This window comes from Tenrec ecaudatus, chromosome 11, assembly GCF_050624435.1.
Source record: "Tenrec ecaudatus isolate mTenEca1 chromosome 11, mTenEca1.hap1, whole genome shotgun sequence".
In the NCBI taxonomy this organism is placed as follows: domain Eukaryota; kingdom Metazoa; phylum Chordata; class Mammalia; order Afrosoricida; family Tenrecidae; genus Tenrec; species Tenrec ecaudatus.
Genome location: NC_134540.1, coordinates 511,110 through 537,459, shown reverse-complemented (window position 1 = coordinate 537,459; position 26,350 = coordinate 511,110). Strand labels below are relative to the sequence as shown.

Below are 26,350 nucleotides of genomic sequence, written 5' to 3'. Positions count from 1 at the left end.
TGCCATCAATAGATCTTGGAAGTTCGAAGCCTGAATCGAGAGACTTTTACAATTGTTCCCAAGGTCATCTTGTCACAGAAACAAGTTGTGCAGGAGTACGTACTCCTGATCTGCCATTATGATGTGTATTGTGGCGGTGCTCCTAAACACTAAACAAAGTTTCTCATTGTTTGAGATTAAATTCTGAATCTTTTGGTTGGGGAAAGCCTGTGGTCCACAGTGGGAAGAAGCCATAATTACATGAGTGGTGATGTTTGGATGCCACTGACTTTTCCATTGCTTACAGACGATTTGAATGAAATGAAGTGGCTGTTCTGAGATCCCAGGGCAAGCTGATAGAGTTTCTCTACCCACAGGAAGAGTATAGTTGAAGGCATGGTTCTCAACCTCCCTAATGCTGCGACCCTTTAATACAGTTCCTCATGTGATGGTGACGCCCCAACCATAAAATTACTTTTGTTGCCACTTCATAACTCTAATTTTGCTACTGTTATGAATCAGAGCAACCCCTGTGAAAGAGTTGTTTAACAAACCCCCCTAAGGGGTTGCGACCCACAGGTTGAGAACCAATGGTTTAAGATTATGCATGTGAAAGTTGGACATTGAACAATAAAGACCAAAGAAAAATTAATGCACTTGAATTGTAGTTCTGGAGAACAGTATTAGAAGTCCCAAGGCCTGCTCAAAGGATAGCTCAATCTGTCTTAGAAGAAGTAATACCAGATGAGAGGTAAGGATGACAAGACTTCATCTTACCTACTTTGGACATATTGTCAGGTGAGATCAGTCCCTGGAGAAGGACATTGTATGTGGGTAAGTAGAGGGGCAGAGGAAAAGCGGAAAGATCTCAAGGAGATGGATAGACACTGTGTCTGCAACAATGGGCTCGGGCATAGAAACAACTGTGAGGATGCGGTTTCATTCTGCACAGGGTGGCTCTAGGTGCGAACTGACTCAATGCCACCGAACAACAATGTGCAGAAAATTGTTAAAGAACTAGGGAACATGCGTGGACATTTATGCAAAGTAGCCAAGTACCCTACAAAACCCATTATCTCTGGTGAATCCTATTGCCATGAATACATCGCTTGAGTTCAAGATCCCATCCGGGCCTGCTTTGCTAAGCTCCCAGCACTACTACTGTTGCTGCCCCATCCTGCTGTCTGCCAGACTTGACCTGTGTCGCCTGAGGAAAATTCTGCTGTCTGCTTCTTTGATCTTGGACCAGACGCCTGTGAGTTGAAGAACCTTCAGTATATTACCTTCCATGAAAGTGAGTTGAACTGAACCCTCTGTATTACTGTGTGGACCAATTAGCTGTTATATTCCTTCTCGCTGTACAAACCCACACACACACACAAACACACACACAATCATAAGCGTCCTGGTTGTGTTTCTCCCAAGAACTCTGCCGAACACAAGCTCTTTCAGTTTCAAATATGCAGAGCGTTCTTCTCTGTTGGTTTTCTAATTCTAAGTCTTTACACATTTCATTATATTTGGCTTTGACTTCTCAAGCTTCCCCTTGAAATTTTCTATTCAGCTTGTTGACTTCATCCTTTCTTCCATTTGCCTTATCTACTCTACAATGAAGAGCAAGTTTCAGAGTTTCTCCTGACATCCATGCTCTTTTCTTTCCCTCATGTCATTTTAACGACCTAGTACTCTTTTCATGAATGATGGTCCTAATGTCTTCCCATAGCTCATCAAAAGTCTTCTATCATTATTGTTCAGTACATCAAATCTGTTCTTGAGACGTTCTCAAAACTCAGGTGGGAAAGATTCAAGGTTGAATTTTGTTTTCTTGTGGATTTGTTTTAATTTTCCAAAAGTTTATATGGAGCTTGGCTCCTAACTTCAGAGGAAGCAGCATATTGAAAACCTTATGCACAGCTTTGAATGATCTCTTATCCTAGAATTACAATAAATATAGAATGAATGCTTGAAACAAGAAATCAGCATTTTAAAAACCAGAGTAATAATTTCAAGTAATGATTATCAATGGATTTATAGTTTAAGAAAAGGATGATGATGTTAGGAGGCACAGAGTACATTGGAAAGTAGGTTAATAGAGATGTAGTTAGGATAAAATTTATCAACTTAACTTGTTCTCTCTTTTGACTAATTTTAAATTTCTTCTGGTTTTTATTATTTTCTGCTATTCCACTGAGGATTTTATGCTATCCTATTGTTGTTCAGTTTTTGTGAAAAGCATTTTTCTTTTTATGAAATCTAGAATAGGTAAATCCACGGAGACAGTAACTGGATTAGCAGTTTCTTAGGGTTATGGCAGGGGAGTTTGGGTGAAAATAGGGTACTAATAATACTGAATATTTTAAAACTTATTTTAGTGATGATTACACAATCCTTCTTAATGTGCTTGAATTACTGAATTGTATAGAATGTGTATAATATGTCAATAAGACATGTTAAAATTAAAAGAAAAAATGTAACAGGCACGAAAGAAAAAATCATTTATGAAACTACTATTATAGAGAGTCAAGAAAAGGCTTCCCTACAAGAAACATACTTCGATGGTTAATTGGTGGAAAGTCACAGAGTAGAGGATAGACAGGTGTAGGCTTGGTAAAGGGACATACATTATCAACAAAAGGGAGGTGGGAAAACATGAAAGACACAGGATGACACATTGGAAGGTTTGATGAGCTACTTAATGTCAAATCGATGATCTGCTTTGTAAACTTTTGCCTAATTCACAATACAAAGTTAAAAAAATATTAAAGACCAAAATAAATAAAGTAGGTATAATGGAGGGGGGGGGAGGGATCATAAACAAGTTATTTGCATAATCTCAAAATTATCTCCCCATAAAAACTTATTAATTACACAGGGTAAAATATTTAAGTAGAAAAACTGAAGGAAAACACCTGAAATATGAAAATATCACAAAATAATGAAATCTCAACCCAAATACAAGATTGGTGCATTTTATTGCATGCAAATTCACATCAATACAAAACTGAAAAATATGAGTCCCTATATGCTCATGGCAGCCTTATTTGTAATACTAAAAAAGTCCTTAGGGTGGACAGAGAGAGTGTATCCCTACATACCGTTTATGAAGCTGGATGAATCAGTGATAATGGCTGCTGCACAATTACCACGATGCTGTTGTAACTCTAATATAGCCCCTGCTGCATTTCGCTGCTTTCACACTCAGCTGAAATACTTTATCCTGTTATCATTTTCAGGAATTTTCTATTTGTAATAATAACCCTTTGTGTCCAACAATCCTTACTTAAGGCTCCTCTCCATGGTGAGTTTGCATATGTTTAGTGAAGAGTGAGGACCAAGGAAAGACTTTGCTACATTCCTTATATTCTAAAGGCCTATCTCCACTGTGAATTCTCATGTGTTTAATGAGAGAAGAAGAATGAGAAAAGGCTTTGCCACATTCCCTACATTCATATGGCCTTGCTCCGCTGTGACTTCTCATATGTGTAGTGAGGTGTGATGGCCAACTAAAGGTTTTTCCACACATCTTACATTCATAAGGCCTCTCCCCACTGTGTGTTCTCCTATGTTGTGTGAGAGTTGTGGAGTGAGTAAAGGCTTTGCCACATTCCTTACACACATAAGGCTTCTCCCCACTATGAATTCTCCTATGTTGATTGAGGGTTGAAGCGTGAGTAAAGGCTTTGCCACACTCATTACATTCATAGGGCCTTTCTCCACTGTGAATCCTCATATGTCTTGTCAGGATTGAGGAATGAGAAAAGGCTTTGCCACATTCCCTACATTCATAAGGCCTCTCTCCACTGTGAATTCTGATATGTGTAGTGAGGTGCGATGGCCTATTAAAGGTTTTCCCACATTCCTTACATTCATAAGGCCTCTCTCCACTGTGACTTCTTATATGTAAAGTGAGCTCTGAGGAGCGACTAAAGGCTTTCCCACATTCCTTACATTCATAAGGCCTCTCTCCAGTGTGAATACTCATATGTTTATTTAAGCTTGAAGGCCAAGTGAAGGCTTTCCCACATTCCCTACATTGATAAGGCCTCTCCCCACTGTGAATTCTGATATGTGTACTGAGCTCTGATGGCCAATTGAAGGTTTTCCCACATTCCTTACATTCATGTGGCCTCTCTCCACTGTGACTTCTTAAATGTATTGTAAGCTGTGAGGAGTGACTAAAAGCTTTCCCACACTGCTTACATTCATAAGGCTTCTCTCCAGTGTGAGTACTCATATGTTTGGTTAAGTTTGAGGACCAACCAAAGGTTTTCCCACATTCCTTACACTCATAAGGTCTTTCTCCACTGTGAATCCTCATATGTGTCGTGAGGTTTGAAGAATGGCGAAAGGCTTTGCCACATTCCTTACATTCATAGGCTTTCTCTCCAGTAAGAGTTCTCACAGGAGTCCTGGGGTAAGGAGGACAACTGCAGACTCCTCTGAAATCTGTGTACTGGTAGGCATTGCACAAAGAGTATGAACTGATATGACGCCTAAGTAATGAATGATTCATGGAGGATTTTCCACACCGCAGGCATACTGAAGGATACACTTCCATAAGAGTTCTTTTGAGTACAGAAAGATCTGGAATCCAGTTGAGGGTCTGTCCGCACTGATTGTCATCATTATTTTCAAAGACATTCTCCTCTACGTGTCCTCTGTTAAACATAGGCAGCAAGAAGTTAGATCTGTTACTAATTCACCCCTACAATGCACAGTAGACATAATTTTTACACCGTGAATTGCTTAGTGTTTCAAAGATTAAATTACTTGGCAGAGATGCTACCATTACATTCACTTTATAATTATACAAAATTGAAAAATATTTTCAATATTCAATATTGGAAACACATTTATGAAATGATACCTGAATGTGCAGAAAAGGTTGTGATAAATAAAATCCTACACATTATGGTGTTTCACACCTAGGCAGCAGCACTACTATGAATCAAAAGAAACTCAGCAGTACTGAGTACATACATCTGCCTGTGCACGGGGGTTTTTAAAAGCTCATGGGCATTTTTATTTAATTTTAATTTTCCACTTTTGATGCATCTTTGGATATATTTTAATGCCATTACATAATGTTCAGATTCTCATCTAACGTAGTAAATGACACTTACCTCTCATATGTGTTCTGATTGTTATTCTGATCTTCAATGGCATGTAATTCACAGCTTTCTCCTACCATGGTACCATTTTTCATGAATCCTAGTATTGTATTTCCAGTGGATAGTTTTTCTCCATTATCTAGGTTTCCAGCAACTGACCCCATGGTTGAAATTGACGTTCACAAAGTAAAACAAAAAGGAAAGGCATTACTTAAAAGAAAGAGATTTTGACACATTTTGTTGTTTCAGTTCCTGGGTTCCTCTGGTTCTTTGAGGCTTCCTCACTCCCCACTATCATGACCCCAGTCCTGTCTTTAAGTTCTGGCTATACCTGGGCATGTACACTGGTACAGGTAAGCACTCAAGACACAGGCAATCCAGGTCAGATAAGCCCCTCGGGAAAAGAAATTGGACTAACGAAAAGGTGGGGAGAAGAGGGGAAGAGTATAAACACACCCACCCACAAATTGCCAGGAGGACGAACAACAGAAACCACAGGGGAAGGGAGACTGTGGTCAGTGTAAGATATCAAAGGGCCCAAAAGGGTGGAAGGAGGGGAAGGGGGAAAAAAGGAAAAGCTAAAGCCAAGTGTTCAAATAGAAAATAATATTTAGAAAATGATGTCAGTAACATGTACAAATATGCTTGATACAACTGATGTATGGAATGTTTTAAAACCTGTTAGGAGCCCCCAATATAATAATTTTCTTTTAAAGAAAACTATAGATGAATCTCTGAAACCTGTTAGCCAAAAAGAAAACCTCAAAAGTTTCATCTTCTTATTGGAAAACCCAAGTCCTTTAGTAAGAAATTGTAATTCCCATATTTTAAGGATAAAAAAAGGCTCATAACTGATGTCGTTAAATCGAACCATAACTATTGGTGATCATGGGGCAGGCTGACTATAGCCTGCAGACAAAAATTATAATCTAAGAACTTAAAAAAAGGACGAAGCTTTTGTTTAATTGCATCAACCTCTGTATTTATATGAATTTATAAACGGCTAAGTTTTGAATAAGGTTAACCTTGTCTAACAAGAGTCTGGTAAAGCGATCTCCCAAATTCAACATACAGTTCTTAGAATTGTGTTCTTTATGGTTGTAGTATTGGTAAAGCACTAATATACAGATAATAAAAGAATTACACAGTGAAAAAAATTTTAATTTACTCATCTTGATATATTTTTTCAAGTGGAAGGAAAATAGAAACAAAATAATAGTATAAACTTTTATTTTTAATTTTATTATTATTTTGATGATGTTTACAAGACAAACAGAATTCCCACTGAACAGTGCATTAAAGAAAAGAAGAATGATGAGATTGTGAAGTACTTCATGACATGGATAAATTTGGAAGACATTAACCTGAGTAAAACTTGTCAATCACATAAAGCAACATACAGTACAAGATGACTACTGTAAAAGAAAAAGTTGAAAAGAACATTTGTTTCCATACTAAAAGGAACAGGTTCTGATTGTTATGGAAAAGCTGGATATAGAGGAGGGGGGTAGTATAAAGGAGTAGAAATAAATTATCATTATTATTATTATTATTATTTAATGACGTAACTCAACCCCAACCTAATTTAAATAAATAAGTCACCCATACCTACTGAAGTCAGGTTCCTGAAAGTTTCCATCATCACATCTCTGTAGAGTCTCCTCTGGGAAAGATCCAGCAAAGCCCACTCTTCCTGGGAAAAGTCCACAGCCACATCTTCAACAGCCACTGAGTCCTGAAACATCCCACATCTTCTGGTTCAGCAGCCACCATGTACTCAAATGTGTAAAAGGAAGGGTAAGGCTGACAGCTTGGAAAATATTCATTTCACACAGGGTTCTGTGTTCTCCTATGGTCTATTCTAAGCTGCAGTAGTCAGTCTCTGAATTCTTCTCCCATGGAGTGGCTGGTATGTTTGTATCACCAAGCTTATGGTCAGAACCAGCAAGGCTCACATACTATAGTATACTCAGGACAAGGTCCTACCTTGCTGTGAAACCGTTGACAAATTTCCTTCTGCTGCTTTGTTGTGAAGGGCCACGAAGGTGACTAACATATATCAACCCAATGTACAACAGAACAAAACACTACTGGGCCCTCCTCATCCTCACAATTATTATGCTGCCATCACTGTGCCAATCCTTCTCATTGAAAGCCTTCATCTTTTTCCAACCCAGCATGAACTGGTCTTTTCTGATGACATGTTCAAAGTACATGAAACAAAGTCCTGCAATCCTCACTTCCAGGGAATTAATACTTCCTGATAATACTTTTTCCAGCACAGATTTACTAGTTCTTCTGGCAGTACATGATATATCCAATACTTAGCAGCAACACCATAATCCAAAGGTATCCATTCTTCTCAGGTTCTTCCTTATTCATTGTCCAGTTTCCCCATGCATATGAAAGACAACTGAAAGTAGCATGGTTTGGGTCAGCTATACCATAATCTTGATTTTAGTGGTAGCTCAAAAATATAACCTACAACTGACTTCCGGGAAGATGCTTACTGAAGAACACATACCAGAAGGACTCCACAGAAATCAGCCAGGAGAGTTACTAAGAGGGAAATTCCACACTGCTGGATCGCAGGAGGAGCATCATAATTATAAGTAGGCACAGATTGGCAAGGTTTTGAGGAGCTGGGGCTTTTGGCTTACCTCAGCTAGGGTTTTACCTCAGCCCTGCCACTGTCTCAGCCGGAGCCAGGAGTATTTAGAGCCAGCACAGGGGCTTTATCTCGACACAGCCACAGCTTGCCACCAGTTCAGGGCAGGGATTAAAACCCTTGCAGCCCCAATGGGCAGGGATTGGGGCTCAGCTATGTTGTTACTTTTCTTTCCTTCTCTTCTCTCTATCCCCCCAAAGCCTCAGCAGGATTAATTTTCCCTGTCTTTGTCTCTTCCCTATTCTCTCACACACCACTGCTAGATCACTCCCCTTAGTCTAGGGTATTTATGCCTGCCCCATACCCAGTTAGGTGAGCACCACCCTGTGCAGCATAGCCCGAGGCTGTGGAAATCCTGGCCAACCTCCACCAGGGAATACCCTGCCCAGCTTCTTACCGGGGAATTCCTGCCTGTGTGGCTGGAGGAGCTCCTATTTTATCTCTATTGTCCCATGTGACTAAGGGAACTTCCTCCCGTCTACCTTAGTACCTCACATGGCCTAAGGCAGCTCGGCCAACACTCACCAACGTTTCACGCTGCTGCAGGAACCGATGCCCAACCTCAGCAGTGATCTACCAAGCCAAGGCAATTCTGCCCACCATTCAGTGTTCTACACCAAAGTAGGCAACCCATCAGCCTTCTGGGGCACTTCCCTGAGAGGGAAGCGACAAGAGGATAAAGTGGTAGGCTAATATCATAGTGAAATTAGCTGTAGGCAGTTCGAAGAAGCATTCCGACAAGTCTTCCAGAGAGAGCCAATGCTCTTCCACTCCCTGGAAAATGGCACCGGCTCCTCTAAAACAACGCAACGCAAACAGCCATCAGCCCCAATGACCTCAATGAAAAAAACAGAAGAAACAAAAGGCAATGCCAGAAGATCTTCTGAACATAAAGTCATGCATAGAAGAAGCAGACATTGAGCTGCCACAAAAAGAAATTTTCAGAACGCTACTTGGAGTCATACAGGATCTGAGGGAAACAATACAGATAAAGGATGAAATGATAAAGAAGATAAAGTCCATATACCAAAGGGAAATACAAGCACTTAGGGAAAGGATAACAAAAACCGGTAGCAGACACACGGACCTCGAGAATCAACTGGAAGAGGCAGAGAACCGCACCAGTGACTTGGAGGACAGCTAAGCAGACTTTAACAAACATGAACAAAAATCTAATAAGATCATCAGAGAAACTGAAGAAAACCTAAGAGCTATGTCAGCTGCTATAAAGAGGAGCAACATTAGAATTATTGGATTACCAGAGGAAGACACAACAAAGAAGTCATCTACAACAATAATAAGAGAATTCTTAGAGGAAAACTCCCCCATCTTAATGAATGAAAACCAGGCAACCATTCGGGAGGCTGAAAGAACACCAGCTAGACTAAATGCTAAGAAGAATTCACCAAGGCACATAATAGTTAAACTATTCAACTTTGAGGAAAAGGAGAAAATTATGAGAGCAGCTAGGGAAAAACAAGCAAACACATATAAAGGTTCCCAAATAAGAATATGCTCAGCTCTATCAGCAGAAACTATGAAGAGGAGGAGAGAGTGGTGTAACATATTCCAAAAATTGAAGGAAAACAACGCAAACCCAAGAATACACTATCTAGCCAAATTATCAATCAAATTAGATGGAGAAGAGTCTTCCCAGACAAGGAAAAACTCAAAGAATATGCTAGAAGAAACGCAGCCCTACAAAAGATCCTTGTTGACCCAGTATGGATAGAAGAACAACACTCATCAAGCATAAATAAAAGACCGCCACAGAGGGCAACAAAGAGAAAATAGACCCCAAAATAGCATTGGCTTAAGGATGGAAAGAAGTCAAGAATGATACACACACACACATGCACAACAAACTAATAAGAAAGAAAGGTAGGAAAACAGCTAACACAAAAGGTGTAAGATGGCATCACTGAGTCTGCAGATGGAGATAATAACCCTGAATATCAATGGCCTGAATTCAGGCATTGAAAGACTGAGGCTAGCAGACTGGCTTAGAAACACAACCCATCAATCTGCTATCTACAGGAGACATCTCAAGGCTACAGACAAAAATAGGCTGAGTATCAAAGACTGTAGAAAGGCATACTAAGCAGACAGCAACTCAAAAATGCAGATGTTGCTATCCTAATCTCGGATAAAATTGATCTCAAAGTGCAAACCATAAAAAGAGATAAAGAGGGACACTATATAATGCTCAAGGTAGACAAAGTACCACTTAGCATTGTAAACATATATTCCATGTATGAGAGACCCACTTAATACGTCAACCAAACACTCCAAAAGATGAAAAAGAAACCATAGCCTCAACAATTATAGTGGGTGACTTTAATACACCACACTCTAAGAAAAATAGATCACAGGAAAAGAAACTCAACAAGGAGGCTAGAAATCTAAATATTACAATTAGACAATTTGACCTGATATTTACAGAACTTTTCATCAAAAAAATTCACATTCTTTGCAAGCCCTCATGGCACATATTCGAAGATAAACCACATGCTGGGGCATAAGACAAATCTACATAAATTTAAGCACATTGATCTCATACAGACCCCTCTCTCTGACCACTGTGCCATAAGGCTGGAAATCAACAAAAGGAAGACGAAGAAAACAAGAGCAAGCAACTGAAGAATGATTAACTCTCTATTGGAAAAGGAGTGCGTACTGGCACGGACCAGAGATGATATTAGGAAATTTCTAGAAACCAATGAGAATGAGAACACGACATACCAAAACTTATGAGACACAGCAATGGCAGTCATCAGAGGAAGTTTAATAGAAATACATGCACACATGAAAAAGGAAGAGAGGCTCGTGATTGATATGCTAGCACAAAATTTACAACAACTAGAGCAGAGTCAGCAGGACAATCCCACTAAAAGCAAAAAAAAGAAATAATAAAAATCAGAGCTGAGATTCAGGAGAGGGAAAATAAGAAACTATGGAAAAACAGCTGCTAATAGTTGGTTCTTTGAAAGGATAAACAAAATTGATAGACCACTGGCAAACATAACCCAAAAAAAGGAGGAAACAAATTTCAATAGCAAAAATGAGGGATGAAAGAGGGGACATTACAACAGATCCTAATGAAACCAAAAGGATAATCACACAGTACTACGAAGGATTGTATTCCAATAAATTCAACAAAATGGACAAATTCTTAGAAAAACTATCTCTCCCTAGACTATCCCCAAAAGACGTCAAGAATCTCAACAGACCCATAGCAATAGAAGAAACAGACAAGGTTATCAAGGGATTGCCAACAAAAAATCCCCTGGACCAGATGGCTTCACTGGAGAATTCTACCAAGCATTTAGGGAAGAACTAACACCAATCCTACACAAACTCTTCCAGAACATCGAAAAAGATGGAAAACTCCTGAACTCCTTCTATGAAGCTAGTATAACTCTGATACCAAAACCGGACAAGGATCCCACAAGAAGTTCTATGTGAGGAAGACTCCAGAACACTATTACAAGAAAACAAGAGTGACCTCAACAAATGGAAGACTATCCCATGCTTGTAAATTGGAAGAGTCAATGTAGTAAAGATGTCAGTTCTGCCTAAGGCACTATATAAATTTAATGTAATCCCAATACAATTACCCCTTTCTTTCTTCAAATAACTGGAAAAACTGATTACCAACTTCATATGGAGGGAAGAAGCCCAAAATTAGCAGAGAACTCCTCAAGAAGAAGGACAGAGTGGAGGGCTTGCCTTACCTGACTTTAACACATACTATACAGACACAGTTGTCAAAACTGTATGGTATGGGTACAAGGACAGATACTCAGACCAAAGGAAAAGAACTGAAAACACAGAAATAAAATCATTAGCACACAGACAAATGATCTTTAATAAGGGCCCAAAAAAGGTCCAATGGGAAACAGATTTCCTCTTTAACAAGTGGTGCTGGAAAAAATGGATAACTACCTGCAGAAAAATGAAGCAAGACCCTTATCTCACTCCATGCACAAAAATTAACTCAAGGTGGATCACAGACCTTGAAGTTAAACCCCAAACTATTAGGGCCATCAATGAGGGAATTGGGACCAACTTGAGAACTTTGGCACAACAAATATAGAGACTATCAGAAATAGGAAAGGACATAAACATAGAGGAGGCACAAAGTGACAAATGGGATATACTGAAGATAAAACACTTGTGTACATGGAAAGAATTGAGCAAGAGAGTAATAAGAGAGTCCACGGACTGGGAAAACATCTTTAGCAATGACACATCAGACAAAGGCCTGATTACTAAAATCTACAATACTCTGCTCACTTCCAAAAAGAAAAAACCTAATTGCCCACTGAGGAGGCGGGCAAAGGACCTGAACAGAAGTTTCACAGGGGCAGAAATCTGAATGGCCAATATACATATGAGGAAATGTTCCTGATCTTTAGCCATAAGAGAAATGCAAATTAAAACAAGGTACTACCTAACATCCTCAAATATAGCCCTATTCAAAAAATCAGAAAGCAACAAGTGTTGAAGGGGCTGTGGGGAGACAGGAACTGTCATCCACTGCTGGTGGGCGTGTAAGTATGTACAGCCACTATGGAAATCAATCTGATGAAATCTAAAACAGATGGATTTGAGCTACCATATGACCCAGCAATCTCCCTACTGGGCATATACCCAGAAGAGGCAAGAAACAAACCAAGACCAGACATTTGTGCTCCAATGTTCATAGCAGTACAGTTCACAATTGCAAGGAGTTGGAAACAACCCAAATTTCCATTCACTGACGATTGGATTAAAAACTGTGGTACATACATACAATGGAGCACTACACATCACTAAAAAGCAGTGATGAAAGTATGAAGCACATTGCTGCATGGGAAGAACTGGAGGAAATTATGCTATGCGAAGTAAGCCAAGCACAAAAGGACAAGTACAACATGAGTCCGCTGAGGTAAGCTTAAAAAAAAAATAAATGCAAAAGGGGCATAGGGAAAAAAAATGTATCCAAAATTCCTGGGGTGAGGAACAGGTAGTATGGCAGGGGCCAGACCAAATCCAGGGATATATCTGCTAGCCAACTAAAAAGGAGTGGGGGGAAAAGGAAAAATAAAATAAAAAAGAAACGAGTAGTGGGGGAACAGGGCACTAACCCACACAAGGGGACCATATTGTTTACATCTCCAAAGGGAAAGAGGGACCAGACTTCAACCCAGTGCTCCAAGATGTGAATACAACATGAGAGGCCGGCCCCAATCCCAATCTACATGAACACCTGCCCCTCCTTCAAGAAGAATTTCAGAGGACAGCATTGAATCTGCAGCTCTGGGAGAGGGATATGTATGATCAGAGCACATGGGAGCAAATGAAGAGGGAAGAAGAGAGAGTGGAGCACATCCTGGCCCACTAAGCGTTGAGGACAATATTCCCTCTCAGAGCAGCCAATCCACAGAGATCACATGGCCAGTCCCACTATGATACACGACATACCTCACTGACCGACCCATACCCTAGAGGGTACAACACTGGAGACACAGTGTGGGAAATCCACCCAATCTGATCCCACCACACAGAGGCAAAACACTAAGGGTGTGGAACAGAACAGCAAGGAGAACAGAGCAACGAAGTCCCCAAGGAATACCAAAAATAAACTTTGGGACCAGGGCTTGGCACCACAACAGACTCCTAAAGGCCAACAAACAGTCCTTGAACTACAAGTTTTTCTTGTTTGGTGTTGTTTTGTTTTTTGTCAGTGGCTTGTTGGTGTTGTTGGTGGTGTTTTGTATTATTTTGTTGCTTGGTTTTGCTCTGTCTTGTTATTGTGCATGTTATTATCTCCGCAGGTCTGTCTAAATAAGATAGACTGGATGAACAATCTGGAGGGGAAAACAACAGGACCCACAGTTCCGGAGGACATGGGAGAACGGGAGGCGGGGGGAAAGGAAGTGGTGTTAACAAACCCAGGGCCAAGGGAAGAAGTGACCCAAATCGGTAGTGAGGACGGTGTAAGGAGGCTCTGGTAGGGCGTGACCAAGGGTAATGTAACCAAGAGGAATTACTGAAACCCTAATGAAGGCTATACATGACAGTGGGACAAGAGGAAAGTCAAAGGAAATAGAGGAAAGAGCTAGGAGTCAAAGGGCATTTATAGAGGTCTAAAGAAAGGCATGTACATATGTAAATATGTTTATATATGAGGATGGGGAAATAGATCTATGTGCATATATGTATAGATTTAGTATTAAGGTAGCAGATGGACATTGGGCCTCCAATCAAATACTCCCTCAATGTAAGAATACTCTGTTCTATTAAATTGGCATTCCATGATGCTCACCTTCCCAACATAATTGCTGAAGACAAAGCAGGTGCATAAGCAAATGGGGCGAAGAAAGCTGATGGTGCCCGGCTATCAAAAGATACAGCATCTGGGGTCTTAAAGGTTTGAAGGTTAACAAGCAGCTATCTAGCTCAGAAGCAACAAATCCCACATGGAAGAAGCACACCAACCTGCGTGCTCACGAGGTGCCAAAGGGATCAATTATCTGGCATCAAAGAACAAAAAATCTTATCATTGTGAGCGAGAGGGAGTGCGGAGACGAGTGCAGCCCTTACAGAAGGGCCGCAAAGAGACGAGCCAGTCAGGGTGCAGGGTAGCAACGATGAAACATACAACTTTCCTCTAGCTCCTAAATGCTTCCTTCCCCCCACACTATCATGATCCCAATTCTACCTTGCGGGTCTGGCTAGGTCAGAGGATGTACACTGGTACAGAGAGGAACTGGAAATACAGGGAATCCACGGCAGATGATCCCGTCAGAACCAGTGGTGAGAGTGGCGATACTGAGAGGGTGGAGGGAGGGTGGGGTGGAAAGGGGGAACCAAATGCAAGGATCTACATCTAACCTCCTCTCTGGGGGACAGACAGCAGAGGAGTGGATGAGGGGAGACGTCGGTCAGTGTGGTAATGTGACAAAATAATGATTTATAAATTATCAAGGGTTCATGAGGGAGAGGGGAGCAGGGAGGGAGGGGGAAAATGAGGAGCTGATGCCAGGGGCTTAAGTGGAGAGTGGATGTTTAGAGAATGAAGAGGGCAATGAATGCACAAGTGTCCTTTAACACAATTAATGTTAAGTATGGATTGTGATAAGAATTGTATGAGGTCCTAATAAAATTATATATATATATATATATATATATATATATATATATATATATATATATATATATAAACCTCTGAATATTCCCATAAATACTGCTACTTGGATTGTCAGTACTGGTGGCATGCTGCATTCCCAGTCAGGACTCACCCTTTCCATGAGCCAGTGTACATTGGAAGTGCCTTTCACCAGTGCCTCTCTAATCCCCAACCTTTCCCCTGAGATAATCCCCTAAAATCTGGATGGAGTTGGATTGTACATGTCACTAATCCAGGTCTGATAAGATTTGGGTGAAAGTTTCTTTTGAAGAAAGCTTTGTAAAGGAGAATATAATTCTCTTGAGTTTCAAAATAGCTGCTTTTCTCTTTTTTGTTGTTGTTTTCCATTCAGCTTTGCTTTTTATTTATTTTTATTTTTTAGAGCACTGATACATTTTATTTTCCATGCTTATTTAGGTTAACTGAAAATCGATGTTCGTTGTCATGTAAGTTACCAAAGCAGCCTATTCATTAACATGTTTAGAGTTATGTTTTATCTTTTTCAATATATTAAAGAACTATTTTTTTTCTTTTTTCACATTTTATTAGGGACTCATACAACTCTGCTCACAATCCATACATATACATACATCAATTGTAGAAAGCACATCCATACATTCCCTGCCCCAATCATTCTCAAAGCATTTGCTCTCCACTTAAGCCCTTTGCATTAGGTCCTTTTTTTTTTCCCCTCCCTCCCCACTCCCCCCTCCCTCATGTGCCCTTGGTAATTTATACATCGTTATTTTGTCATATCTTGCCCTATCCGGAGTCTCCCTTCCCCCGCTTCTCTGCTGTCCCTCTCCCAGGGAAGAGGTCACATGTGGATCCTTGTAATCAGTTCCCCCTTTCCAACCCACTCACCCTCCACTCTCCCAGCATCGTCCCTCACACCCTTGGTCCTGAAGGTATCATCCACCCTGGATTCCCTGTACCTCCAGCCCTCATATGTACCAGTGTACAGCCTCTGCCCTATCTAGCCCTGCAAGGTAGAATTCGAATCATGGTAGTTGGGGGGAGGAAGCATCCAGGATCTGGGGGAAAGCTGTGTTCTTCATCGGTACTACCTCGCACCCTAATTAACCAATCTCATCTCCTAAACCCCTCTATGAGGCGATCTCCATTGGCCGACACTTGGGCCTTGGGTCTCCACTCTGCACTTCCCCCTTCATTTAATATGGTATATATATACATATACATATATACATATACACACATATACACATACATACACACACTTATATCTTTTCTTTTTTTTTTTTGCATGATGCCTTATACCTGGTCCCTTGGCACCTCGTGATCACACTGGCCGGTGTGCTTCATCCATGTGGGCTTTTTTGCTTCTGAGCTAGATGGCCACTTGTTCACCTTCAAGCCTTTAAGACCACAGACACTATCTCTTTTGATAGCCGGGCACCATCAGCTTTCTTCACCACATTTGCTTATGCACCCATTTGTCTTCAGCGATCCTATCATGGAGGTGTGCAGTCAATTATATGATTTTTTGTTCTTTGATGCCTGGTAACTGATCCCTTCGGGACCACTCGATCACACAGGCTGTTGTGTTCTTCCATGTGGACTTTGTTGCTTCTGAGCTAGATGGCCACTTGTTTATCTATCTTCAAGCCTTTAAGACCCCAGTCACTATCTCTTTTGATAGCCGGGCACCATCAGCTTTCTTCACCACATTTACTTGTTCACCCACTTTGGCTCCAGCCGTTGTGGCGGGAGAGTGAGCATCATAGAGTTCCAATTTAATAAAAGAAGGTATTCATGCATTGAGGGAGTGTTTGAGTAGAGGCCCAAGGTCCTTCCGCCACTGTAATACTTAACCTATAAATATAGACACATAGATCTATTTCCCTATCCTCCTATATATATTTGCATGTACATGTCTTTGTCTAGACCTCCATAAATGCCCTTTGACTCCTAGCTCTTTCCTCCATCTCCCTTGACTTTCCTCCTGCCCTACTACCATGCTCCGTCGCCACCTGGGCTAGAGTATACCTCTTCTCTAAGCAACCTTACCCTTGATCATTTCCCACCAGGCCTGCCACTCCCCCCTCTCTACCATTTGGGGTCCCATGTTTTTCCCTTGTCCTTGTGTTTGTTAACACCACCTCCTTACCCCCCTACCCCCCACCCCAAGTCCCCCCGGAACTGTCGGTCCCGTTGTTTTTCCTCCAGATAGTTCATCCAGCCTGTCCTAGTCAGACAGACCTGTGGAGACACTAACATGCACGAAAACAAGACAGAGGAAAACAAAGCAACAGTATACAACCAGACAACAAAACAACAAAAACAAACCACTGACAAAGAACAGAACAAAACAGTTCACAAGAGAAAAGCTTGTAGTTAGTTCAGGGATCGTTTGCTGGCCCTTAGGAGCGTTTTCCAGTCCAGTCTATTGGGGCACCACGCCCTGGCCCCAAAGTCCACTTTCAGCATTCCCTGGGGACCTTGCCACTCCATTCCCTTGCTGTTCCGCTGCACTCCCCCAGTGATTTGCCTCGATGTGGTGGGATCAGGTCAGGTGCAATTCCCACAGTGTCTCCTGTGCAGTCCCCTGTATCGCCCTTAGTCACTGATTGGCATCATTTCTCATAGTGGGGCCAGCCATGTTGTTCTCTCTGTGGACTGGCTGCTCTACTCAGGAACATCATCATCATGGCCTGGTGGGCCAGGCTGTGCCCCACTCTCTCCTCTTGCCCCTTCATCTGCTCCCGTGTGCTCTCATCAGATATGTTCATCTCCCGGAGCTGCAGAGTCAATGTCAGTGGGACCAGACTTCAACCCAGTGTCGCAAGGTGTGAATGCAATATCCCGGCGTGGAGTAGGGAACCAGTGGAGAGGTCTGGGAGGCTGGCCCCAGCACCATAAATTAAGTGGATTCCTGCCCCTCCCCCAAAAAGATTTTGTTCCATAGCTGCTTTTCTCATGGCCACTACAGGCAGCCCATGGAAATGTGTTGCTGATCTTCCCACCAAGGCAGGATTCACGGAGTTCAAACTTAAAAGACTGTGCTGGACCCTGAACTTGTACAAACCACGCCCAGATGAAGTCTTCCTGACCCCGCAGATGGACATGTCGTTCTCCTCTGTGAGGACACTCTACCATGTGACCTCAGTACTCTGAGTTCAATATGGCCAGCGTTTTTCCATTAAAGCTGCGACTAATACCTCTTGGGATTGCTTTTCTCAGTTTGAAGAACTAGGACCACAGTTTTGTGGAACATCTTCATCAACAGTCATCATATAGTTTAAAATTTTTTATGTTCTATACCCAATTTAATGAGGAGTAGGTGGGCTCTTAGAAACCTCTCAGTGGCCATTTATGACACAACTACTGGTCTTTACGCATCTGGAGCTAAACATAAAAAAAGGGAACCAAGGACTCAGAGATGAGTACACAGAGCACAGCACACAGAGACCAGCTGTCTACCGGATACTGACTCCATCGACCCCGAGACCAGGAGAGCAGGAGGAGATGGTGCTGGCTGCAACAGACCATTCCGAGGAGGATCACGGCAGATGGGCCTCGACAGGATGGTTGAAAATGTGGAACGGAAATACACACACACAAATGAGAAAAACAAAAATCAAAGGTACTCTATCACTTGAGACTTGAGGCGTTCACTCAACAACTTCTCTGAGATACTCTGAACTAACAGAGACTAGCCCATGATGGCACCTTTTATCCAAAGAGCACTGTGGTTCACAAAATAAATAAGATCACCTCTGAGTACTGTGCTCCATTAAAAAATTAACTGTACGAGCCCAAATAATCATTAATTAATTTTAAATCAGAAGGTAAAGATGTAATGGAGAAGGGAAGCTAGACCAATGAAAAGGAAGTAAGTAGAAAGGAAACACTGGGGCAGTCCATGATCATGAAGAGCACGGTCAGTGCCACAGAACAACCTGGAGAACTGCCAAGGGGGCACTTATGATGCCTTTAGACATTCAGGAAAAATGAGAAAAAACTTGGGGGTCAACCTACACTAAGAACGAGAATAATTACAACAGTAATAAACTCCTCAGACGCACACAGTCAATAATCTCCAAGCAGAAAGGAGATGAGGTCAGGGTAGAACACACTGGGAGGTCATAAAAACTAATGCTATCTACCTATTATCAGAGACTTAGATTCCTGTTATTTAAACCACACATGGACAGTTTGAGCACTTGTTTATGATATAGTTGACAGTAATGGCTTTAAGTAATGACATAAAACGTAAGAAATGTACAATTTCCAAATAATAAATTTAGAAAGTCATAAAACAACCCCTTCATTTTGGTTTAACTTGTCTTACTTCAGAAGGCTTATATATATAAAATGATGACAGTTAATCTTAGTATCACATTTGTATCCACCAGAGTGAGCTTTGCAAGAGCAAAGCTGGACGAAATAAAAGTGTCCACTTTTGACAAAATGGTCAAAATTACAAAAATTAATTATCGGCAGAACTATAAGAATTTAAACTTTCTATGTAATGTTACAAAAACTCCAAGAATACACATTAATTATAAACCAAGTGTAAATTCTGACCTACTTTGTGTTTTACTTTTGAATTTTTATTCTTACATTAGTGAATATCTGTGGTAGTTACATAACCTGTGGTCAATTTGACACTTAAGAGTGAAGAGCTAAAGGTCACCACATAAGGATATGTTCAGACCTATCAGCAGAAACTATGAAAAAAAGGAGAGAGTGGAGTAACATATTCCAAAAGTTGAAGGAAAATAACGCAAATCCAAGAATACTCTACCCAGCCAAATTATCTATCAAGATCGATGGAGAAGTAAAAGTCTTCCCAGACAAGGAAAAACTCAAAAAATACGTTACAACAAACCCAGCCTTACAAAAGATCCTCGCCGACTCAGTATGGGCAGAAGAACAACACTCACCAAGCACAAATAAGAGACCAACACATAGAACAACTTCACCCAGAGCACAACAAAGAGAAAACAGGCCCCAAGATAGCAACGGCTTAAGGATGGAAAGAAGTCAAGAATGAAACACACACAAAACACATACTAATGATAAAGGAAAGTAGGAAAACTCCCAACACAAAAGGTATCAGAGTCTGCACATTGAGATAATAACCCTGAATATCAATGGCCTGAACTCAGGCATTAAAAGACTGAGACTAGCAGAATGGCTTAGAAAACACAACCCATCAATTTGCTGCCTACAGGAGACACATCTCAAGGCTACAGACAAAAATAGGCTGAGAATCAAAGGCTGGAGAAGGACCTACCAAGCAAACAGCAATACAAAAAAAGCAGGGGTTGCAATCCTTATCTCAGATAAAATTGACCTCAAAGTGCAAACCATAAAAAGAGATAAGGAGGGACACTATATAATGCTCAAGGGAATCATAGACAATGAACCACTAAGCATTGTAAACATATATTCCCCGAATGAGAGACCAGCTCAATACATCAACCAAACACTCCAAAAGATTAAGAAAGAAATCACAGACTCGACAATTATAGTGGGCAACTTCAACACACCACTCACTGAGAAAGATAGATCACAGGGAAAGAAACTCAACAAGGAGACTAGGGAGCTAATCTCCACAATTAGACAATTTGACCTAATAGATATTTACAGAGCTTTTCATCCAAATACAAAAAATTTCACATTCTTTTCAAGTCCCCATGGCACATATTCGAAGATAGACCACATGCTGGGGCATAAGGCAAATCTACATAAATTTAAGCACATTGAAATAATACAGACCTCTCTCTGACCACTGTGCCATAAGACTGGAAATCAACAAAAAGAAGACAAAGAAAATAAGAGCAAATAATTGGAGGATGAATAACTCTCTACTGCAAAAGGAGTGCATACTGGTGCAGATCAGAGACAAAATCAGGAAATTTCTAGAAACCAACGAAAATGAGCACACGACGTACCAAAACTTATGGGACACAGCAAAGGCAGTCATCAGAGGAAGGTTCATAGTAATACAAGCACACCTAAGAAAGGAAGAGAGACTCATGAAGGATACGCTGACACAAAATTTACAAAAACTAGAGCAGAGTCAGCAGGACAACCCTACTAATAGCAAAAGAAAAGAAATTATAAAAATCAGGGCTGAGATTCAGGAGAGGGAAAATAAAAAAAACTATGGAAAAATTAATATCGCTAAAAGTTGGTTCTTTGAAAGGATAAACAAGATCGATAGACCATTGGCAAACCTAACCAAAGAAAGGAGGGAACAAATCTCAATAGCAAGAATAAGGGATGAAAGAGGGGTCATTACAACAGACCCTAATGAAATCAAAAGGATAGTTACACAGTACTATGAAGGATTGTACTCCAATGAATTCAACAATTTGGAAGACATGGACAAATTCCTGGAAAAACAATCCCTCCCTAGACTATCCTCGGCGGACATCAAGAATCTCAACAGACCCATAGCAATAGAAGAAATAGAAAAGGTTATCAAGGGATTACCAACAAAAAAATCCCCTGGACCAGATGGCTACACTGGAGAATTCTACCAAGCATTCAGGGAAGAACTAATACCAATCCTACACAAACTTTTCCAGAACATAGAAAAAGATGGCAAACTCCCAAACTGCTTCTATGAAGCTAGTATAACTCTGATACCCAAACCGGGCAAGGATCCCACAAGAATCGAGAACTACAGACCAATATCCCTAATGAACATTGATGCAAAAATCCTTAACAAAATACTAGCCAACAGAATACAAAAGTATATAAAACAAATAATTCACCATGACCAAGTGGGATTCATACCAGGGATGCAGGGATGGTTCAACATACGAAATACCATTAGTATTATTCGTCACATTGACATGAAAAAGTTTAAGAATCACATGATTATATCAATAGACGCAGAAATAGCATTCGACAACATCCATCACCAATTCCTGTTTAAGACACTAGCGAAGATAGGAATGGAAGGAAAGTTCCTCAAGACAATACAAGCTATATATGAAAAACCAACAGCCAAAGTCATAGTCAATGGAGAAAAGACTAACACAATCCCACTGAAAAAGGGGACCAGACAAGGATGCCCCTTGTCCCCACTCCTATTTAATATCGTGCTGGAGGTTTTAGCTAACAGCATAAGGCAAAGAAGTGACATCAAAAGTATTCGTCTGGGGAAGGAAGAGGTGAAACTATCGTTATTTGCAGATGATATGATTCTATATATGGAAAATCCCAAAAGTTCCACAAGGGGAGTACTGGAAGCAATAGAGGAGTTTGGCAGAGTGGCAGGATACAAGATCAACAAACAAGTCCATCGGACTGTTATACACATCAGATAAGACCACAGAAGAAGAGATCAAAAAGGTGGTACCCTTCACAATAGCCAAACACAAATTGAAATATCTAGGGATACACCTGACTGAAAAAACAAAAGATCTATAGGGAAAACTATAGAACACTATTACAAGAAACCAAGAGCGACCTCAACAAATGGAAGAATATTCCATGCTCTTGGATTGGGAGACTTAATATAGTTAAGATGTCAGTTCTGCCAAAAGCACTATATAAGTTTAATGCCATTCTGATACAATTACCATCATCTTTCTTCAAAGAAATGGAAAAACTGATTACCAACTTCATATGGAGGGGGAAGAAACCCAGAATTAGCAGAGAACTCCACAAGAAGGACACCGTGGGAGGGCTTGCTTTACCTGACTTTGGCACATACTATGCAGCCACAGTTCTCAAAACTGCATGGTATTGGTACAATGACAGATACTCAGACCAATGGAAAAGAACTGAAAACCCAGAAATAAAAGCATCAGCATGCACACAGCTGATCTTTGATAAGGGCCCCAAATATATCAAATGGGAAGCAGATGCCCTCTTTAACAAGTGGTGCTGGAAAAAATGGATATCCACATGCAGAAAAATGAAGCAAGACCCTTATCTCACTCCATGCACAAGAATAAACTCAAGGTGGATCACAGACCTTGAAGTTAAACCCCAAACTATTAGGGCCATCAATGAGGGAATTGGGACCAACTTGAGAACTTTGGCGCAGGGAATACACAGGCTATCAGAAATAGGGAAGGACACAAACACAGAGGAGGCACAAATTGACAAATGGGAGATACTGAAGATAAAACACTTGTGTACATCTAAAGAATTCACCAAGAGAGTAATAAGAGAGTCCACATACTGGGAAAACATCTTTAGCAATGACACATCAGACAAAGGTCTTATTACTAAAATCTACAATACTCTGATAGCTTCCAAAAAGAAAAAAACCAATAGCCCACTTGAAAGGTGGGCAAAGGACTTGAACAGAAATTTTACAGGGACAGAAATCTGAATGGCCAACAAACATATGAGAAAATGTTACCGATCTTTAGCCATAAGAGAAATGCAAATTAAAACAACAATGAGGTACCACCTGACACCCTCAAAGGTAGCCCAATTCAAAAAATCAGAAAGCAACAAGTGTTGGAGGGGCTGTGGGGAGACAGGAACTCTCATCCACTGCTGGTGGGCCTGTAAGTATGTACAGCCACTATGGAAATCAATTTGGCGATACCTAAAACAGATGGAAATAGAGTTACCATATGACCCAGCATTCCCCCTATTGGGCATATACCCAGAAGAGGCAAGGAACAAACCAAGACCAGACATCTGTGCTCCAATGTTCACTGCAGCACATTGCAAGGAGTTGGAAGCAACCCAAATTTCCATCAACTGACGACTGGATTAAAAAACTGTGGTATATGCATACAATGGAGTACTACGCATCACTAAAAAGCAGTGATGAACGTATGAGGCACATAGCGGCATGGCAAGAACTGGAGGAAATCATGCTAAGCAAAGTAAGTCAGGCACAAAAGGACAAGTACAACATGAACCCGCTGAGGTAAGTATTTAAAAAAAAAATTTTTTTAAGGCAAAAGTGGCATAGGGGAAAAAGCTACTGTATACAAACATGTCTGGGGTGAAGACTGTGTAGTATGGCAGAGACCAGATCAAAACCAAGAATGCACATGGTAGACAATGGTGGAGGAGGTGGGGAAAGGAAAATAAAAGGATGAATATAAGGAAGAAAAGGGAAGTGGGGGCATGGAGCACTAATCCACCCAAGGGGAGGGTATTGTTTATATCTCCACAGGGAAAGTGGGACCAGACTTCAACCCAGTGCCGCAAGGTGTGAATGCAATATCCCTGCGTGGAGTAGGGAACCAGTGCAGAGGTCTGGGAGGCTGGCCCCAGCACCAAAATTTAAGTGGATTCCTGCCCCTCCCCTGAAAAGAATTTGTTTCAAAGGATGACATTGATTCTGCAGCTCCGGGTGATGGAAATATCTGATCAGAGCACACGGGAGCAGATGAAGGGGCAGGAGACAGTGGAACACAGCCTGGCCCACGAGGCCGTGAGGATGATGTTCCTGAGTAGAGCAGCCAGTCCACAGAGAGAACAACATGGCTGGCCCCACTATGAGAAATGATGCCAATCAGTGACTAAGGGCGATACAGGGGACTGCACAGGAGACACAGTGTGGGAATTGCACCTGACCTGATCCCACCACACCGAGGCAAAGCACTGGGGGAGTGCAGCGGAACAGCAAGGGAATGGAGTGGCAAGGTCCCCAGGGAATGCTGAAAGTGGACTTTGGGGCCAGGGCGTGGTGCCCCAACAGACTGGACTGGAAAACGCTCCTAAGGGCCAGCAAACGATCCTTGAACGAACTATAAGCCTTTCTTTTGTGAAGTGTTTTGTTTTGTTCTTTGTCAGTGGTTTGTTTTTGTTTTATTGTCTGGTTGTATACTGTTGCTTTGTTTTCCTCTGTCTTGTTTTCGTGCATGTTAGTGTCTCCACAGATCTGTCTGACTAGGACAGGCTGGATGAACTATCTGGAGGAAAAACAATAGGACAGACAGTTCTGGGGGGACAGACAGTTCCGGGTGGGGGAGGGGGAGGAGGGTAAGGAAGTGGTGTTAATAAACACAGGGACAAGGGAACAACATGGGACCCAAAATGGTAGTGAGGGGGGAGTGACAGGCCTGATGGGGAACGATCAAGGGTAAGGTTGCTTAGAGAAGAGGTATAGCTGTAGCCCAGGTGGGGACGGAGCATGGTGGTGGGGCAGGAGGAAAGTCAAGGGAGATGGAGGAAGGAGCTGGGAGTCAAGGGACATTTATGGAGGTCTAGACAAAGACATGTACATGCAAATATATATAGGAGGATGGGGAAATAGATCTAATTGTCTACATTTATAGGTTTAATATTAAGGTGGCGGAAGGACCTTGGGCCTCTACTCAAGCACTCCCTCAATGCATGAATACTTTCGTTTATTAAATTGGTACTCTATGATGCTCACTCTCCCGACACAACTGCTGAAGACAAATGGGTGCATAAGCAAATGTGGTGAAGAAAGCTGATGGTGCCCGGCTATCAAAAGAGATAGTGTCTGGGGTCTTAAAGGCTTGAAGATAAACAAGCGGCCATCTAGCTCAGAAGCAAAAAAGCCCACATGGAAGAAGCACACCAGCCAGTGCGATCACGAGGTGTCCAAGGGACCAGGTATAAGGCATCATGCAAAAAAAAAAAAAGAATATATATCATATTGAATGAAGGGGGAAGTGCAGAGTGGAGACCCAAGGCCCAAGTGTCAGCCACTGGAGAGCCCCTCATAGAGGGGTTTAGGAGAGGAGATGGGTCAGTCAGGGTGCGAGGTAGTACCGATGAAGAACACAGCTTTCCCCCAGATCCTGGATGCTTCCTCCCCCCAACTACCATGATTCGAATTCTACCTTGCAGGGCTGGATAGGGCAGAGGCTGTACACTGGTACATATGAGGGCTGGAGGCACAGGGAATCCAGAATGGATGATACCTTCAGGACCAAGGGTGTGAGGGGCGATGCTGGGAGAGTGTAGGGTGAGTGGGTTGGAAAGGGGGAACTGATTACAGGGATCTACATGTGACCTCCTCCCTGGGAGAGGGACAGCAGAGAAGGGGGGGAAGGGGGACTCCGGATAGAGCAAGATATGACAAAATAACAATGTATAAATTACCAAGGGCACATGAGGGAGGGGGGAGCGGGGAGGGAGGGGGAAAAAAAAGGACCTAATGCAAAGGGCTTAAGTGGAGAGCAAATTCTTTGAGAATGATTGGGGCAGGGAATGTATGGATATGCTTTATATAATTGATGTATGTATATGTATGGATTGTGATAAGAGTTGTACGAGTCCCTAATAAAATGTAAAAAAGAAAAGGAAAAAAAAAGAAAGAAAGAAAAGAAAATGATTAGGGCAAAGAATGTACAGATGTGCTTTATACAATTGATGTATGTATGTGTATGGACTGTGAAAAGAGTTGTATGAGCCCCTAATAAAACATTTAAAACAAAAACAAAAAAAAAGAGTGAAGGGCAGTTTAGCCTGTCAATCGGGTCGCAGCTT

General features: G+C 41.5%; 1 protein-coding gene across 4 annotated transcripts in view; it reads right to left on the bottom strand.

Annotated features, from left to right (window-relative positions):
* Positions 1-2,851: 2,851 nt before the first annotated feature.
* LOC142461117 (uncharacterized) overlaps positions 2,852-26,350 on the bottom strand; it is a 121,754-nt gene continuing 98,255 nt past the window's right edge. Inside the window, exons 4-6 of one of the 4 annotated variants that reach the window (XM_075562722.1) lie at positions 6,699-6,866; positions 5,103-5,244; positions 2,852-4,637 (exon numbers count right to left, since the gene is read on the bottom strand). In XM_075562722.1, the coding sequence (XP_075418837.1) occupies positions 3,260-4,637; positions 5,103-5,244; positions 6,699-6,834 (1,656 nt within the window). In that variant the 5' untranslated portion in view covers positions 6,835-6,866 and the 3' untranslated portion in view covers positions 2,852-3,259. The remainder of the gene's footprint in view (positions 4,638-5,102; positions 5,245-6,698; positions 6,867-26,350) is intronic. The other 3 variants (XM_075562724.1, XM_075562723.1, XM_075562725.1) reach the window with 3 other exon arrangements.